General features: G+C 37.8%; 2 protein-coding genes across 2 annotated transcripts in view; one reads left to right on the top strand and one right to left on the bottom strand.

Annotated features, from left to right (window-relative positions):
• Positions 1 to 6,163: 6,163 nt before the first annotated feature.
• On the bottom strand, positions 6,164 to 11,477 carry LOC146493943 (interferon-induced protein 44-like). The gene is made up of 8 exons (XM_085148596.1): positions 11,447 to 11,477; positions 10,518 to 10,550; positions 10,346 to 10,379; positions 9,876 to 10,077; positions 8,509 to 8,658; positions 8,033 to 8,201; positions 7,553 to 7,653; positions 6,164 to 7,455 (listed from the first exon to the last, which is right to left on the bottom strand). Exons 1-8 carry the CDS (start codon positions 11,472 to 11,474, stop codon positions 7,291 to 7,293), a joined length of 882 nt encoding a protein of 293 aa, XP_085004722.1. The 5' UTR covers positions 11,475 to 11,477; the 3' UTR covers positions 6,164 to 7,290.
• A 1,686-nt stretch (positions 11,478 to 13,163) lies between these two features.
• Positions 13,164 to 17,527, top strand: part of LOC146493941 (uncharacterized) — a 48,471-nt gene continuing 44,107 nt past the window's right edge. Inside the window, exons 1-5 of the mRNA XM_085148597.1 lie at positions 13,164 to 13,324; positions 14,691 to 14,759; positions 16,878 to 16,957; positions 17,080 to 17,125; positions 17,204 to 17,311. Of these exons, the coding sequence (XP_085004723.1) occupies positions 13,306 to 13,324; positions 14,691 to 14,759; positions 16,878 to 16,957; positions 17,080 to 17,125; positions 17,204 to 17,311 (322 nt within the window). The 5' untranslated portion in view covers positions 13,164 to 13,305. The remainder of the gene's footprint in view (positions 13,325 to 14,690; positions 14,760 to 16,877; positions 16,958 to 17,079; positions 17,126 to 17,203; positions 17,312 to 17,527) is intronic.

The raw sequence follows: 17,527 nt of genomic DNA, 5'->3' as shown, positions 1-17,527 counted from the left end.
TTTTCTGCTTAGCCATCATCTAAGGATTTACATCCCTGATAAGCAGAAGGAGCCTCACTATCTGTTTAACGTCTCTCATTACAACGGCCTCACTGTGTTAACTTTCCACATGCATGTAAACTAGTGACAGGAGAGCTCTTACTATAGTAAAGTGAGAAAGTGATATTACTATAACTAATGTGATATGATTAAATATGTGATTAGTACATGAGAAAAGAAATCTGCCACCACATTCCACCCTTTGTGATACCACAATTAAGAATCACATAAAAACATGGGGATTTCTTTTCTAACTACTGAGCATAACATCAGCACAATTGTGTACTCAAAGAAATTCCATAATGTGCATCCTCCCTATAATCAGAAGGAAAAAAACAAATTCACACTTTATGGTCATCTTTGCTCCATCTGAGCCTCCACCCTTTCTTCAAAGGATGGCAGTTATACCATAAAAGAAAACACAATATGAGATCATATACAGAAGTGAAACAGTTTTCGTTGTTCATCTGCAAAAGAAAACTTTGACCTTAGTTACATCAAGCTGCTCTTTCATAAGAACCTGTTGTTTAGATAAGGAAGTCTTTCAGTGTGTGATATATTTTCCACTTTATCATTAAATTCATCAACCCATGTTTCCAAAATTATTAACGGTTTCTGTAAAAGACCCTCATTCCCAGTGTTTTATTAGGGATTGAGGCACACATGCCTCACCAAACATCACACACACTCCTTTGTGCCATTTGCTTTACCCTGTCCAGATGTTTGCCATAAAGGACAGTGACTATATCTGTACCTAAGTGAATACCACAAACATAAACTAACTTCAAAGTTAGTGCTTCCCAAAGTCTGGGGTAAAACCCAGAAGTAGCCATGAATTTCCACACAGCCAACATATATCAAACACTTCTGAGCTATATTTTACAACAGAATTATAGATCTTTCCTCTCTGTCTATGCAGTGTACTGTACTCTTTACTATTGTAGGGCCATCAGCCTGTTTAAAAGGTGTAAACCCTCTCAAGGGCATTTACAATTATCTTTACTGTGCCCACATCAGTGATTGGGGAAACCAAACCAACCACATTTAACTCTGGAAGAACAACCTCATTCTTTAGGTGCTTCCAGCATGTTTGAGACCGATCAAAATCCCTCAATGAAATTTGATGAACCCAAAATCCTACCTTCACGGTGTCAAACAATGTGTCAAAGTTGACTACACATGTCAAAAGAACTCACAACTGTTGTTACTATGTTTACTTAGACAATGAAGGCCTAATGAACTGATCAGGAAGTGACATGCTAGAAAATCTATCTACCTATCCTACAAAATGCGCACAAGTTGCTATAAACTTGCATGCTATAATTACTCCAATCACTTTTACTCATGCTCAGGACTCTAACAGAGTTTGTGATGTTCAGAGAGTTTTGTAAATGCATATCATTTATAAAATGATTATTAACGTCACACCAACGACCTCCTTAACTTAAAAACATACTAAGCTTTCCAGGGAAACTGATTGGCTGTTTAAGCAGGTGTTATCTGCATTCATTCGCTGATCTCTCTTGGGTGGCACAGAGTCTGCCCTGCAGTCGTTGAGTTGGAGCTTGGCACACCCTTGTTGGAGGAGGGCGCTATTTTCACCCCTCACCCTCTCATTCCAATGCATCTTTATGGTTATTGCTGTGGTTCTGGAATCGTCTCATGATGACTAGTAGGGATGCCTGGGCTGTCAGCTCTGCTATGAATGGTCCCTGATTCTCGCTGGGTCTCTGAAGACTTCTGATCAGCACCCAGACTCAGTCAGGAGATTCCACCCTTGGGATGATTTCTTCCAGCAATACTCTGGCTCCTGCACTTGTATCTCTTTACTAGGAGGAAAAACTTTAACCATTTGGAAAACATGTCAACCATCATAATAATAATAATAATAGTGGATTGCATTTATATAGCGCTTTGAGGGTCTCGAAAAGCGCTATATAAATACCACTATTCATTCCCTCTCACATTCACACACTGGTGGAGGCAGCTACAGTTGTAGCCACAGCTGCCCTGGGGCAGACTGACAGAAGCGAGGCTTCAAACCACATTTTCCTTTCAGTTCAGTGAAGTTTACTTATAGAACATCAAAATCTTATCTGAACATGGACTTAACCCCCCTGTAGAGGTTTAATACCTGTACATGAACTGTTAATCCCATAAATCACAGTAAAAAGCCATGGACAAAAATATCATGAAAAAACTCATGGAAAACATAGAAAGCATTGTTTCATGTTAAACCTAGAATCCCTCCTTTTGACACATGGTCCCTCCCATGAGTCAACTCATCAGAACTAGGAGAATAACAAAAAGGAAAAGGTTAGTTACACAAATTCTTAGACAACATCAGGGCTTCTCCTCCGGAGTAATTTCGCTTCAGCCCTGTAAACCCTGTGTTAAAGACTAAAATCAGCATTAATGTCATGTTAAGTGGGTCTAACTCTTGGCTCTGCCTGGAGCCTGCATCCACACCACAATTACCTAGAAACCAAAATCAGTGAGTAAATACAAACTTCACACTTACAAACAACTGTAGGGTCATAGGAGCAATAAGGCATCCCACACCACAGACACAAGTGTGCCATGTGCAGTTTATGTCCCCAGATTATTAAAAACACTACTGTTGCCATAATTTACCCAAATCATGAATCACCCCATGTGTTTAATCAAAACTACCGTAACCAGTGACTTTTCTTAAGTAATGTCACTCACGTGCTTTCACACTATGAGCTCAACAGTGATATGATAATGAGCCCAACAGTAAGATGTTCTGCAATCACTGCACAACCTTTCACTTATGTCTGTCTGTGTCTGTGCCGAATCCTCCACAAGCAGTCTTTGAGAGAAAAAAACATTAGTAAAACATATGAAGCATCCTGGAGGTTGTTCCTGGATCAACAGATTCCAGAGGTGCTGCAAAAAGATCATAAAGTTAACACTCTGCTGTAAAAGAGGTAATACTGGTTTCAAACACAGTATGTTTGACACTGTATTCACATTTTCTCCAACATTTTCTCAATAACATAGTGTAATTGCATAACCAACATATAACCTTCAATCACAGTTGCCTTCACACATAAACCCAGTAATCCTGTGAGAAAAAAAAAATAACCAGTTGTGTGTCCTACTATAAATCACAGAATCAGATCACATGATGAACTCTCTGCTGTAGAAAAGAGAATGTAAATGTTAGCGCCAAGCAGGTGTATACACACTTTCTCACAGTGACCTCTGCATTTGGCAATACTAGGTCATAATAACACTCCGCTGGTAAATTCACAGACACAGAAAGTGGCATTTAAAAGGTTAAATCAGCACACAACCTAGGATGTTGCTGTCATCTTTCAACTCCTTTAAAAACAGAGAAACACACATAGATACATCCACCCTGTCGTCATGTAGAGGTGCAACCTCACTACTTTTAGCATTTATCCACCTCAAATAAATCTATGGTCAGAGCTTTGTGACTTCCTGCACATGGTGGGCCCAATTCATGCATTCAACGGACCCATCTGTGTTTTGATTAAAATTTTGTTTCCTAATGAAGTCAGCAGTGGGTGGGTGAAAGCCGTTAATCAGAGCATAGCTTAACTGCTGCTGATGTGGGCTGGCCTTCTCTGCACGCTCTTCAAGGCCGCTATGTTTTCTGCCAACTTCTAACATTTGACATTTTCCAACAATACAGTGTGTCACCATAACCAACAAGCAGCCAGTGAAAACAGTTTCTTTCACACGAAATCAGTAAAACAAAAAAGTAGCAGCGTAAGGGTTAAGTTTGCAAGGCCCATCCACACTCATGTAAACCTACAGTCTCTCCTCCTCTGGTCTCTGTCACCCTTCTGCTTCTGCAAAAACAAGCAAACAAAAACACACACATCCACCCTTTTTCACTGTTTGGGTGGATTAGGCATTAGAAGTGACTAATCCTAAAATAGTTACTGTCTTCTCAATTTCAAGTCAGTCACATTTAGTCCACATCATCAGTCCAGCCACAGTCCTCCGCATTTGCATTTATTCCAATCACATGCATTCATCTAGTCACATGCATTCATAACGATCATTGCCGATAGTGGAAAACCACGCACAAATTTAAATATCCACTGACAGCAATATTTCGTCATTCCAAAAACAAAAAAAATTCTCATTGCTTTGAAATGGATTGAATCGCTACAATCCTTTTAAACACAGGATTTACCATCTAATATGGTCAACGTCCTATGTAGGTGAATTTTCTCAGAATCCAATTGTAATCTAGAGAAGCTCACCTTATATTTGCTCTCAATTAAAGTATTTTATAGTGCTTTTGCCCCCCATCTTGCAGGCCTGCTTTTAAACCATCAACACACAAAATATCACCCCCAGAGGGATGATACCTGGCAGGTTTTCCTGCCAGGAAAACCACCTTACGATGAAGAACAAGCTTCGAGGACAATCAATCTCTCCCTGAAGAGAAAATGCAGTTCGAGAGCAACTGCGTCGACTTCAAGACTCAACAATGTGAACACACAGCAACACTGCCCTAAACCTTGAAGGGTTCAGCAGCATGTACAAATACCATGGATGGATGGAAGTATGTGCTCCCAATCACAAGCTCGGAGGTACATCACTGTGTGTGAATGGACTTGAGAAGACTGTCTGAGTTTCACGTTTGCTATACTGGGAGCTGAAATGGCAAAGGAAGAGACTTAAAAGAGTGAAAGACAAGAGGCAAAGCTGAAGAAGAACGGCCCACTGGGTCCCTGACACGCCACAACTGTGAACTGCTGCAGATGTGGGAGAGAGACAGAAGCTGTGAAAAGTGGGGAGAAGAGAGCATGGAGGAAAAATGAAGTCTGCTGTTGTTAATGTGAGAACACATGAAAATTGGGTTGGAAAACTGTGGTCGGCTGTCTTGTGGAAGTTGATAAAGAGTCCATAGGATCGCAACAAAGGTAAAAATAAAACGCACACAAACACACATAAACAGAGAAATGTGAAGGAAAGGCAGCTTTAAGGACATGCCCTGCTGAATCTGCAGCTCCACTGCACACACATCCATTAAACCTGCCTACTAACACACACACACATGCAATGAAGATCAGTTTGTTATCTGTCGTCAGTGTTAAAATTGTGCAAATTTCACAGACACTTGTTATCAAATGCTGAGTGTATCCACTGCTGACAGTTAACTCTCTAGGTTGCAGGACAACAGTTTAACTTTTGTGGAAAAAAAAGATTCTGGTTTGACCAACCAGTGATCAGACAATAAATTTAGTTGTTAATATAGTAAATTGTGAGATGTTTTCTGCTTGATTGGTGCAGCACAAGTAATTTACTGTATGAAGGAAATTCTCTTTTATGATAATATTTTGAACATGCATTTCTGTTGTCCTGTCAACTTGGTGGGTTATGAGCTGATATGCAAATTAGTTTATTGTTACTAGATCAGGGAAGGATGACTGGATTATAAAACAAGTGAATAAGATGTAGCAGAGGGTTGAAATTGGTTTCCTGTTTCTGATGTATGGGTGAAACTTGCACCCAGATCTGATTACATGAGAACAAACCTGTTTTGTGAAATACCTGACAGCATGTTACACATTTTATGTTTGGGGAAGAAAAAAAGGGGGAAGAAATCCACATTCCAGTGATAAAACATTGATATGAAGTGTTTAGGAAGCTTTTAATGGTGAACATTAGTGTTGTTTGAACTGTGCAGCTACTAATAAAAAAGTTTGTGTTTAGCAGGTGGAACTATGTTGGTTGGCCCCAGACTTTCCACAATTGTGTGATATTCTAGGGGCACTTGTGGGCAATCAGTAAATATGATGTGGGGAAAATGAACAAAGGTGTAAGCATCAGTTATTAATTAAAGCCAGAAGCAGTGACTGCAGCACTGCATGGCAGGTTCTAACCCCTACAGCCTGTTATTTCACCTGAAGGCAAAACTTTTCCTGTGATTTTTCCGGTAGATTTTGGGGTTTTTGTTTTAGTACCAGGCTGATTCTGCCAGTTAGAAAAAGAAAAACAACCTAAACCTAAGAGAAAGACTGGTTTTTTTGTGTGTGTGTTTTTTTTTACACTTAGACATGTCTGGAACCAGGCCTAATATGTTTTGGGTTTTTTTGTAACAGTGCACTTAGGGGGCTATACCTCCTCCCTCACCGAGAGAATTATGGCCTTGTTTTCTGCTTAGCCATCACCTAAGGATTTACATCCCTGATAAGCAGAGGGAGCCTCACTATCTGTTTAACGTCTCTCATTACAATGGCCTCACTGTGTTAACTTTCCACATGCATGTAAACTAGTGACAGGAGTGCTCTTACTATAGTAAAGTGAGAAAGTGATATTACTATAACTAATGTGATATGATTAAATATGTGATTAATACATGAGAAAAGAAATCTGCCACCACACTCCGTTTGAGTCATGTGTTACCAGGCAGACTCCAATGCAACATGCTGCTGAGGGCACCCAGGCCTTTATTCTATTTCTATATGATATGTGGTGAATTGTAAGCATGTATGCAATCCTTTCAATAGCTGTGGGTCACTTTACTCAATAGATCGGTCGAACATCAACATCAGCTTCAGACCATTAATTAACTTGACCGAGCTTCAACTCTTTAATTAGCACAAAAATGCAATATGTGTATAACATGATTACAGTTGCACCTGCAATAAAAGATTATCATGTAATTCAGCTCACACCTGAAATACAGACTTTAATGTAACATCAACAGTTTCAATAAATGCGTTTCAATAAATGCTCTAATGAAATGATAATGATAAATCATAAGTGATGCAACAGTAATAATAATGGTTATGAATAGTAACAGTAAAATAATTTTCCATCTCCACAACAGTCACAAAATTTATTTTGTCTCTCTAGTGGCTTACACAGCAAATTATGTCACTAAGAAGCTGAGATGCACTCCACATACGTGTGTGACACATTCTCAAAAAATGATTGACACTATTTTAAATCTTTAGTAACAAAAAAAAGGAAGAAATTAACAATCAACAAAAAATAAAACAACCTGTTCTCTTTCTTGCTGACTCCAGATAGTAGTCAGAAGGTTGGTTCACAAATCTTTTTCAGAATGAACTAAACCAACTATACACAAACCCTGTAGAAATAACACACTTAACAATAGGATAAAAACCTATTTCATCATCTTAAAATGTGAATGTTTATGAATATATGTGAATAAATTCATTCTTTGTTGACTAAAAAGTTATTGTCATTTCAATCTCAGCAGTATGTTCTGTAAATTTAAAGTTTATAGTCAATGTATTCATCTCCAAAGTCAATCATCAGTCTCAGTGCACTCAGGATCAAGGAATTAACTTCCTCTTTCAAATGTATTTCTTCACTGTAGTTCTTCACAGGAAGGATGCAGTTGAGTGGAATCCCCACAGCTGTGCTGAATTCCTTCATCTATGTTAAAGAAATAATTAATGAGAACAAGTTCAGTGCTAGCCAAGGGTCATATTCTACAAATGTTAGTACTGCTTATATTCCAGACAAGACTCACCTTTTTGTTTATGTACTTGCTCTTGTACACATTCTTCAGGTCCTTTTTAGTTTCAAGACAAGCCTCATCAACACACGTGAGAATAGCCAGTTGGGGTATACCTATCAAGATTGACTTTGGGTTAATTTTTTCCTCAGTAGAGATTGACCAGCAAAACTAATGGCACAAAATACTAAATTTGCCTTGAAAGATAGAGTTTCTTACTATTTAAATCACAGTGTGCTATTTATCATATAAACACTTCTTTTAACAACAAACCAATTCTTTTTTTAGTCTCACAAAGCCTCACAGTAAGAGGATTCAGCCTTATTTTTCTCCTAACTGTATTTGATCATTCATTTACTTGTGTAATTTACTGGTGTAAAAGTAAACTAAAAGAGTGAATAGTCACAATTTTTTCTCAAATGTGTTCTAGACTGTAGCGGTCAACAACAAAGTCTTTGTCTCAATTACCACTCCACACATTTAATCTCTTCTTACCCAAGATGCTGGCTTCCTCTCTGATCTCTTTCATATTCTGTAAAACAGTCTTGTCCATTTTTGGTACATTAGCAGGATAGACACAAACCAGAACATGAACTTGGTCATCTGGAGAGGGTACATCGTTGTAAGAATGGTCTTTTTTGGTAATCGGCGCCAGAGGGTTAAACTGCAAAATGTTGAAAAAAATCTAATTTAAGTTAATGTTCACTCACAGATCTACACATAGTCAGTAATGTGAACAACAATGACAATAACAATATGAAAAAGAATAAATACTTTTTTTAAATTTAAAAACAAGTCATATTGATATTTTTAAACTGACTAATAGTAAAAGTCCTGCATTTGACATTTAACTAAAAACAACCAAATTTTAATATTATAAGTAACATTTGTCAGTTTTATAATAATAATGAATTTCAGGAAAAAAAACAGACAAATTTTACTGAAAATCTAAGCAGTGTAATAGCTATTACCGTATAGCCATCCTTCACGTGCCCCATCATGGACACTTTAATGTCGTGCACTCTGACTCCTGCACCTTCCTCTTCCTCCAAACCCATGAGGTCAGTGAAGACAAAAGGGTAAAAGCTGTCTTTGGTCTTCTTAATTTTGTGGGTTTCGTACTGAAAGGTACATACATGATACAGTAAAAAAAAAAAAAAAAGACATGGCCAGTAAAAGTTGTGTAGAATTTTTTTTTAAAATGTTTAGTAGAAAAGTACTGTATTTTTCGGACCATAAGGCGCACCAGATTATAAGGTGCATTAAGCGAATCAAAACATCTGTCAACAATCAATCTCATGTTGATTTTTATCTAGTGGAAAAAGTTGGCGTTCACCCTCCAGCTTCACTGTGTCTATGTTATGCTAACATACAGTGGCTTGCAAAAGTATTCGGCCCCCTTGAACTTTTCCACATTTTGTCACATTACAGCCACAAACATAAATCAATTTTATTGGAATTCCACGTGAAAGACCAATACAAAGTGGTGTACACGTGAGAAGTGGAACGAAAATCATAAATGTTTCCAAACATTTTTTACAAGATGCATCTCATCCAGCCCATGGGCCCTGGGCTGGATGAGTTTCTGAAGGGTCTGGACGTTTTTAGGCTCTCTTGCCTGACATGTCTCTGCACTGTTGCTTCATCCTGCATTTGCTAAGCCAGTCTACAAGTGTTTTGTTGGCTTTAATCAAACATTGTGCCTCAGGGAATTCTGTGGGCTCCGTGGGATTATGGGGTGTCTTTCCCATTGTTATGGGCCATTTGATCCCTATAACACGGGAATAGTTTGGTTCGTGCCAGCAGTAAGTCAGGCTCGTTTCTGGTGAGTGTTACACTCTGCCAGGGCTGCTCTTTGTCACTAATTCTTTTCATAGTTTTTATGGAGAAAAATGCCTAGCTGTGGGCCACATAGTGGACAGTCTCTACTTTAATTGCCTTTTGCAAATTATGTTGTATGTTGGCTTGATCAGATGTTGACTTACAGTTTACACTGGAGGGACCACTCTTGTTTTGGGGCGAGGCACTATCTCAGGTGGAGGAGTTAAAGTATCTCCGGGTCTTGTATATAAGTCAGTGAAGAGTGGAACATGAGGTTGACAGATGGAATGGGGCAGTTTCTGCAGTGATGCTAACACTGTATGGATCTGTTGTGGTGAAGAGTAAATCTGAGTTTTTATGCTCAGATTTTCTCTTTACCACAATGTGCCTCAGGGCACACCCAGAATTTGCTGAAGATATTATATCTCTTAGTTATTTAATTATCTAATTATTTCAAAAGTAGCAGGTCAAACTTTGAAATATCAAGTCAAAAGTAGAGAAAGGACATATTACGTACTGTTTTGGTAAAACTTGTTTTGTCATTGTTTCTTGCATTAGCCAAACCTAGACCGCTCATTTTCTCTGTAAGGATAGTCTTAACAGAATTGATGAAGCTGGTCTTCCCAGCACCAATTGGTCCATAAAGCAGAATTCGAACATGCTTGGCCTCTTCTTTTTGAAGCTTAAACGTCTTCACATACTGCAGGTCTGGCTCATTTCTGTTAAAACATGATTCAAATGTAGTTCATATATTATTGATTTTATTTTAATCTGACTAACAGTATACAGTCATGCTAGCTGCTCTGACAGTTTACTTATAAACATAGAGTTTTGGTGAGTTACATGCTAGTTAGTTATAACACTATTTACATGTAACAGACTTCCTAACACTTCTGCAGTGTCCTTCTCCCTTGGGAAATAAATAAAAAATAGATTTATTGTATCATACCACCTGTCAAGCTTGCTGGAAAATGTATGCTTACTCACTTCCAAGACATTTGTCTCCATGGAGTTTCAAAAGCTGAAAGTTGAATTGAAATGAATTTTAGAAAGTAAAAAAGAACCAATACTATGAATATGGAAAAGAAAACAGTTTTGTGCAGAAGCATATGCTAATAATTACCACAAACTATGTTTTAAAATTTGCTTTAGAACTTACTCGGTGGTGAAGGTGGTGGAGTTGGTGGAGTTCCTGCGGAGTTAGACAGAATTATATTTTGAGTAAGAAGAACAGAGTTGTCAGAAAAGGTCTTTTTATTGTACAGTAAGAATAAATATTTCTAAATCACTTTTTTTCACTCACACTGACAACAAAGCTGTCATGGTCCCTGTGCCTGCCTGGCCAGCCTAGTGTGGCCACAAATGTTTATGTTTTTGCTCTGTCTTTTCTCTTCTCTCTTTTGCTCGTTTTACTGTCTCTTTCTTCTCTCTCCTCCTCAGGCCCACACACCTGCTGATTACCTGTGATTCTGGATTTGTTTACTGGCTCTTCTTAAGACGGGCGCGCTGAGCTACTCGTCGCTGGAATATTGAGTAACTCTAGTCAGTATTGCCCGACTCTGCAGAATTCAGTCCTTTCTCATGCTTGCTCTGGAGTAACCTTCATTTCTGTGAATTGGTTTCCTACGTCTATGCCGTACCGTGACCCTGGACTCCTGAGTGTGAGTGGAGCTGCTTGGTGTGGAGATTGTGTGGATGAGGAGTGGAGCGAGTGTGAAGGCATTGTGTTTCCCAGACTCTGTGGACCCTTGTGTTTTCCCCCCTACGTGTATATAGTGTACCCGGTGTGGACAAATAAACAACTGTTTAAATCAAATCTCTCAGTCTGTGCCTGTCTCTGTTCCACCCCCGTGACAAAAGCTGTACTTTAATATTGTAATAGTAAATACATTATTGTACGATATTGTTGCAGCAAAATATCGAATTTATGTGAATTTAAACATATTTACAGAAACAAACAAGTAAAACTGCATCTAACATATATAATTATTACTAATGAAGCACTACTAGACAGATGTTGCTGCTGTTGCATTTTACAAAAAAGAACATTGCCTTAACTATGTATGTATGTGGTTTTATATTACTTACGATGACGAGTAGAAAATTTACCTCCCATGGCTAGAGATGAAGAAATAAATAGTTATTCATATTTATTAAGTTAAAAATCTGAAAAAAACAACAACTGAGAAACAGCAAATGTGTCTTCTTTATTTATTTGTCAAATTTTTAATGAAACTTTTAATAAGCCCTCACAGAAAACACAGAAAAACAAGTAGTCTGTTAAAATCTGGCCAAGAAACATAAACCAAAATATTCTTTTTATATAATTTTTTTGTAAGGGCTCCTACTGCACACTGTGTAGCGACAAAGAAAGTTAATACTACAATAGCACAAAGAACAGAATGAGATTTACCTTTACCTTGCGCTGTGAAGTGGAAATTGTAGTGAAGTTGGTGAAGGGAGTGTTTTATAGAGAGTTCAAACTTTCACTTTCTTTTTCAGAAACCATGTGATTTATAAGAAGCTGAAACGGATGTCTGAGAATTTCTCTCTCTTGCTCTCTATATATGTATACAGTGGTCCCTCGTTTATCGCGGGAGTTACATTTTAAAAATAACCCGCCAAATCTGCAAAGTAGCCAACTTTAGTTTTTTACAATTATTATAGATGTTTTAAGGCTGTAAAACCCCTTCCTACACACTTTATACATTTTTCTCAGACAGACATAAACTCTTTCACACTTTTCACTCTTGTTTAAACACTCTCAAAATATTTGTAGAAAAATAAGTCCGGTATTATAGAATGAAACCAAAGATCAAACTATTCACGTCCAGAACATGGGAATAGAGCAGCTGTGAGAGAATTTAACATTGACTATAAAATTTGCATTTCCTGTGAAAATGCAGTGTGAATACCGTTTAGTGGAATTTTCTGAAAACACCTGAAGAAGCAGAACAACATCGGAAGAAAGAAGGAGAACTATCTGATGAAAACACCTGTAGAACTGTGTGCTGAAGACAGCGTTATTTGCAAGGGTACATTGAAGAGTGTGAAGGAAGCAGAGTAGATATGTGGCAACTGCCACAGGTAGGATTTGAACCTTCACCACCGGGTCTCACGGCAGCTGCTAACCACACTAAGCCAAACCCTTAGTGGGTTTCAAAAACAAGGGGTTACAGTTTCAAAAAAAGAAGTGGTGCAATGTCAGTCTACAATAAAATAGATGCATTTCACTAATTGCCACTAATTTGTGCTAACTACTTAACCAAAAAAATAAAGATTAACATTAAATTTGTATTCATACAGTAACTCTTCCTTTTTTAATGCATGAATCAAATCATTACGCAACTGGTCCTTTAAAAATGTTTAGAAGCATATCAGTGCTATTTCCCAGTCTTATAACATTTTGACTATGGTCTTAGACTTAGTTATAAATTATCACAGTTATTTTTAAGCGTTAGTTTTTAGAAACCACAACAACTGCCTGCTAGCAGTTGTTACGGTTTTTTGTTCTGGTTGTTGTGCAGTTGTTGTGCAGTACAGTTATCCCTTGGTTGATGACTACATTCATAAGTTTTTTTCCCTGGGTCTTATTTTATCTCTGTAAATGATTCTCTGCTGAGCACTTGCTCAGAATCTCTGGTTTCTTGCTGAACCGGAAAGCTCAATTCATATTTTTTTTCCAGACATGGGTTGTGTACTTCTTTTAAATCACGTGGTTTGGCAGAATACAAAACAGAAAGTGAAAGTAGGATGTTTGTGTATAAAAGAGATTCTTTCCCCTTGTGAGCTCACTCTGCATTGGCCTCTTCAGTAGAAACAGCTGCAGTATCCTAGGAAAGGTATGATGAATTTTAATTTCACCACATGGACTACTACTATGTATGTTTGTGGCATCTTTTCCCAAATGCTTCTTTTTCTCCCGGTTTGGCTCTTTAGATTAAATCATGTCAAAACTACCTGAAGGTGAGTAGTGCATTGCTTGCTCATTCCAGATAACCACCTCTAGCACTGAAATAAGTTTATTACAGAGATAAGTGGGCGGACATGTAGCATTATTTCCCACCATGTGCTTAAAACCTCAGAGGATCATTTAATGGATTCATTAGTTCAGATTTAAATAAAGCTGTGAGCATATAAATCGATATAGCCAACAAGCTAGAACTGCAAAATGAACAAAGAATAAATGAAGTCGCTTAAGTTAAAGTGGCAGCAAAAATTCAGCAAGCCTAGGAATTGTTCTATGCGGTTTGGATCACAATGTTTCTGGCATGGGAGGCCAAACAATTCAAAAGCTTGAAGAAAAAAAAGACACCAAAAACTCTTGCAAACTGCGCCAAACAGACAGAATCAGCCCCTATCCAGTCAGCTGTCTATGATGATAGAAAGAACTGTCTGACAGTAGTAAAAGCAGTTGCACTGTTAGAAAAACAAGAGCAAAATGTTGACTGTTATTTGCCCTGTTAAAAACCTTAGTATGTTAATAACCTTACAGTAGCAAGAAGTTGTTTGGACATGAGAAAAAACATTCAGAAAGGTCCAGTGGGTCCAGTGGGCCACTCAAAATCAAATGCTGTGGCAGCTGTGGCTAAATTGTAGCTTGCCATCACCAGTGTGTGAATGTGTGTGTGAATAGGTGAATGACTGAATGTAGTGTAAAGTGCTTTGGGGTCCATTGGGAATAAGTAAAGTGCTATACAAATACAGGCCATTTACCATTTACCATTTAACCATGACAACGCATGTATTTTCTGCAAAATCATAATGATGCAACTGAAAACTTAAATGGGGATAAGATTAAAATGGTAGAAAATATGAAAAAGCTGAATCACACATAAATAGCCTAATAATATGAGAACATTTTAAATTTTGAATTGTGCTTCTTGTTAAAGTATGTGAAAGTAGTTACGTTTCAAAAAGAAGACATTTTTAGCTTGTTCCACATGTTCCATTATGACCCACTGCTGGAGGAACGTTTACTAAATATTATGGACAACAATGATTTTAAAAAAAATCATTGAAAACTTTTTAAGCTATCGTCTTTAGAGACAGAATGGAATACATGTACACAAACACAGTCAAAAAAATAACCTCCTTGTCAGGGTTTATTAAAAGGAAGGCAATCCTTTAACAAGAGGAAATTGTAACAGTCGACAACAAACAGGTCGCAGAGTTTGTGCCCACATTTTAGGTATTAGCAAGTTTTGAGTATTTCTAATTGTTCTTGTGATTGTTCAACTTTATGATCAGCAGCCCCTTTGTAAATATGTATACAAATTGACTTTTTCTTCTCTCTTCCAAACAAATCAAACCTTTGGCACAATCTTAGCAGCTTCATGCCCATCTCCCCATGGCCAATCTTCTCACAGCGAACCAGGCTCACTGAGTTCTAATGAGGGCGGTGAGTTTTCAAAAAAACTTTATTCATGTGAAAAACTCTGTCTAATTGCAGGATTGGGAAAGGAATTGTTCTTGTACACACTACTTATTTTATAATAGTACTATTAATATATTCCATATACTGAGCCATGGATAAAGCAAAAACAATCCAGATTCTTAATAGGATGACTGGCTATTAGAAATACTTTACAAGTGCATTACCTCATTCTACAGAGCCAGGACACTGTGCAGATGACACAGTTATGCCAGGGACGCCTTTGGAAGTCCACTTGATATTAAGGAATTTACCTTTAAGTGGAGAAAAAAAGGAAACTTAGATGATATCCATAACTGTAATTACCCCAGCAAACTAGAGCCCTTGTTCCATTATGACGCACTGCTGGAGGAACATTTATTAAATATTATGGACAACAATGATTTTAAAAAATCATTGAAATTTTTTTAAGCTATCGTCTTTAGAGACGGAATGGAATACATGTACACAAACACAGAGTAATATCTACCTTGCTTCAACATAATATTACTGTATTGTGTGTGTATAAGGACCTCAAAATGGCACCTGTTAAGAGACATGCTTGCGAAGCGAATTTCAAACTCTATCAGTCACGCAGCAGGACATGGGAATAGAGCAGCTGCGAGAGAATTCAGCATTAGTGAATCAATGGTACGGAAATAGAGGAAGGAAGAAGAATGAGTTGAGTAAAGTTTGACTTATCTGACTGTTTGGTTTTGCTTAATGCACTTTATAATCCAGTGCGCCTTATGGTCCAAAAAAAAAATATGGTAACTTTTCTTTCTGTAGAAATGTGCTCCAAATAAAGAACTTTGTGTTGACAAGATTGTTAGTTAATCATTTACAAATCAATATTGTCTGTATGGACAGCAATTTTTTTTGAAAAAGTGAACATGTAAAGCTGAAGTGTTAAGCGATGTGGTTGAAAAGTTTGGGTGCACTTAACTTTTGTGCTGGTGCACCTAAGAAAAAAAGTTAGGCGCACCAGTGCAACCGTGGCACAAAGTTAGTCTAGAGCCCTACTTAGGTTAATTACCCTTAGGTTAGGGTAGACGGCCAGTTAAAAAGAAGAAGTGAAAATCAGGTTAATAAATATTTTTCCTGTTTATTGAAAACTGATGCCATTGCAATAAGGAGGTGTATCTTTTTAAAAGTAAAATTAAACATGAAATTTGTTTTTGTTATACTTGATCAAAATTGTGGGATGTGAGCTTTCAGCTTCTGAAGTGAGGAATGCCATGTAAAAGCTCCTTACAGTATATGACTTCACTTGATTAAAAAAAAAAACAGTAAATGTCAGTGCCAACAGCATTACCACAGGCTAGCTGTTTAGCAAATCTTATTGGTTTTTCACTTACCTGTGAGGCAGGGAGGTGAGCCCTAAGCGGGCTCTCTCTTCTGGTACCAAGCACCCGGCACCTGTCAGGCGTGACCCGCTCCGGGGACAGTGGCAGGTGGGGAGTTTGACTGGGGCAGTACACCCGTCAAATGATAATGCAGTTGTCTTAAGGTTAGCTCGAGGAGGACAGAAACCGGCCGTGAAGCAGAAGGGCAAAAGCTAGTTTGATCTTGATTTTCAGTATCAAGACAGACCGTGAAAGTGGGCCCATATGATCCTTTTGACTTTTTGGGTTTTAAGGAGGAGGTGTCAGAAAAGCTACCACTGGCATAACTGGCTTGTGCCATCTAAGCGTTCATAGCAATGTTGCTTTCATGAGGTGCCAACTTGTCTTTCATGAGCAGCTTTTCAGCTGCTCATCACTTTGCAGCTGCTTCCTCTGCTGTTATGAGCAGCCTCCCCAGACACCTTTCTAAATCTACTGCTCCACCTCCAACCTCCACCTACCCTCCCCTGCAGCTGAAAACCACAGCCTCCAAAGATTTAAATTTATGACTTTTATTATGATGTAAAAGGTTACATTTCATACTTGCACCCCTCACCCAATTTTTTTATGTTAACCTCCATAAACAACTTTGACTTACCTACAAACTGTTGATAGACAAAATGAATATAAGCTCTCTATAAATGAAAATCTTTTTAATTAATGTAAGAAATGGAAAAAATAAATAAATATTCCACTCTGTACCGCATCTCTGTTATCTCAGATAATCACAATCTTGATGAGTCATCAGAAACTGTTGGCGTCTTGAGAAAATCCTCAGGAGTGTCAACAGGACTCCCAGAGGTAAGCTTAGGCCGGTTGTTTCAGTTGGTTGACAAATGTTTTGTTGTATGAACTCAAAGTCCTGAAAAAATTCCCAGTGGAAACAAAGATTTTGTGATGCATGACAATGCTGTTGTTTTTAGCATTTGCAGAAATATTTCCCAAATCTTCCTGAAGAAGTACAGAGAGGTATGTACCGCCTTATTATTGTACAGACAAAAATATACAGTGTAAGGCAGTTTGAACACACTATTTTCTCCATCGTAGCTGTTGAAACTGTGTGGAAATTCTATCTTGAACATCCCAGAGACCAAAATCTGAATGAATTCTTCAAAGATTTTAGAAATTCCTTTCGTTGTGACCAATCTGTCAAAGGTATGTTACAATTATACAGCTCCTGTCAATCCTCTTGTGATTGTTCTTCTTTATGATCAGCAGCCCCTTTGTAAATATGTATAATAATTGACTTTTTCTTCTCTTCTGAGGAAAGTGAGTTTTAAAAAAAACTTTATTCATGTGAAAAACTCTGTCTAATTGCAGGATTGGGAAAGGAATTGTTCTTGTACACACTACATATTTTATAATAGTACT

Source organism: Neolamprologus multifasciatus, chromosome 22, assembly GCF_963576455.1.
Source record: "Neolamprologus multifasciatus chromosome 22, fNeoMul1.2, whole genome shotgun sequence".
Classification (NCBI taxonomy): domain Eukaryota; kingdom Metazoa; phylum Chordata; class Actinopteri; order Cichliformes; family Cichlidae; genus Neolamprologus; species Neolamprologus multifasciatus.
This window is presented reverse-complemented; position numbering and strand designations above follow the sequence as displayed.

Excerpts from the sequence above, each read along its gene's own strand:
- LOC146493943 (XM_085148596.1), bottom strand. The coding sequence starts at position 11,474 with ATGGGAGGTAAATTTTCTACTCGTCATC. Across the intron at positions 10,078-10,345 it reads TGGAGACAAATGTCTTGGAA|AAATGAGCCAGACCTGCAGT; the intron begins GTGAGTAAGCAT and ends ATGTTTTAACAG. Across the intron at positions 8,659-9,875 it reads AAACAAGTTTTACCAAAACA|TACGAAACCCACAAAATTAA; the intron begins GTACGTAATATG and ends TGTACCTTTCAG.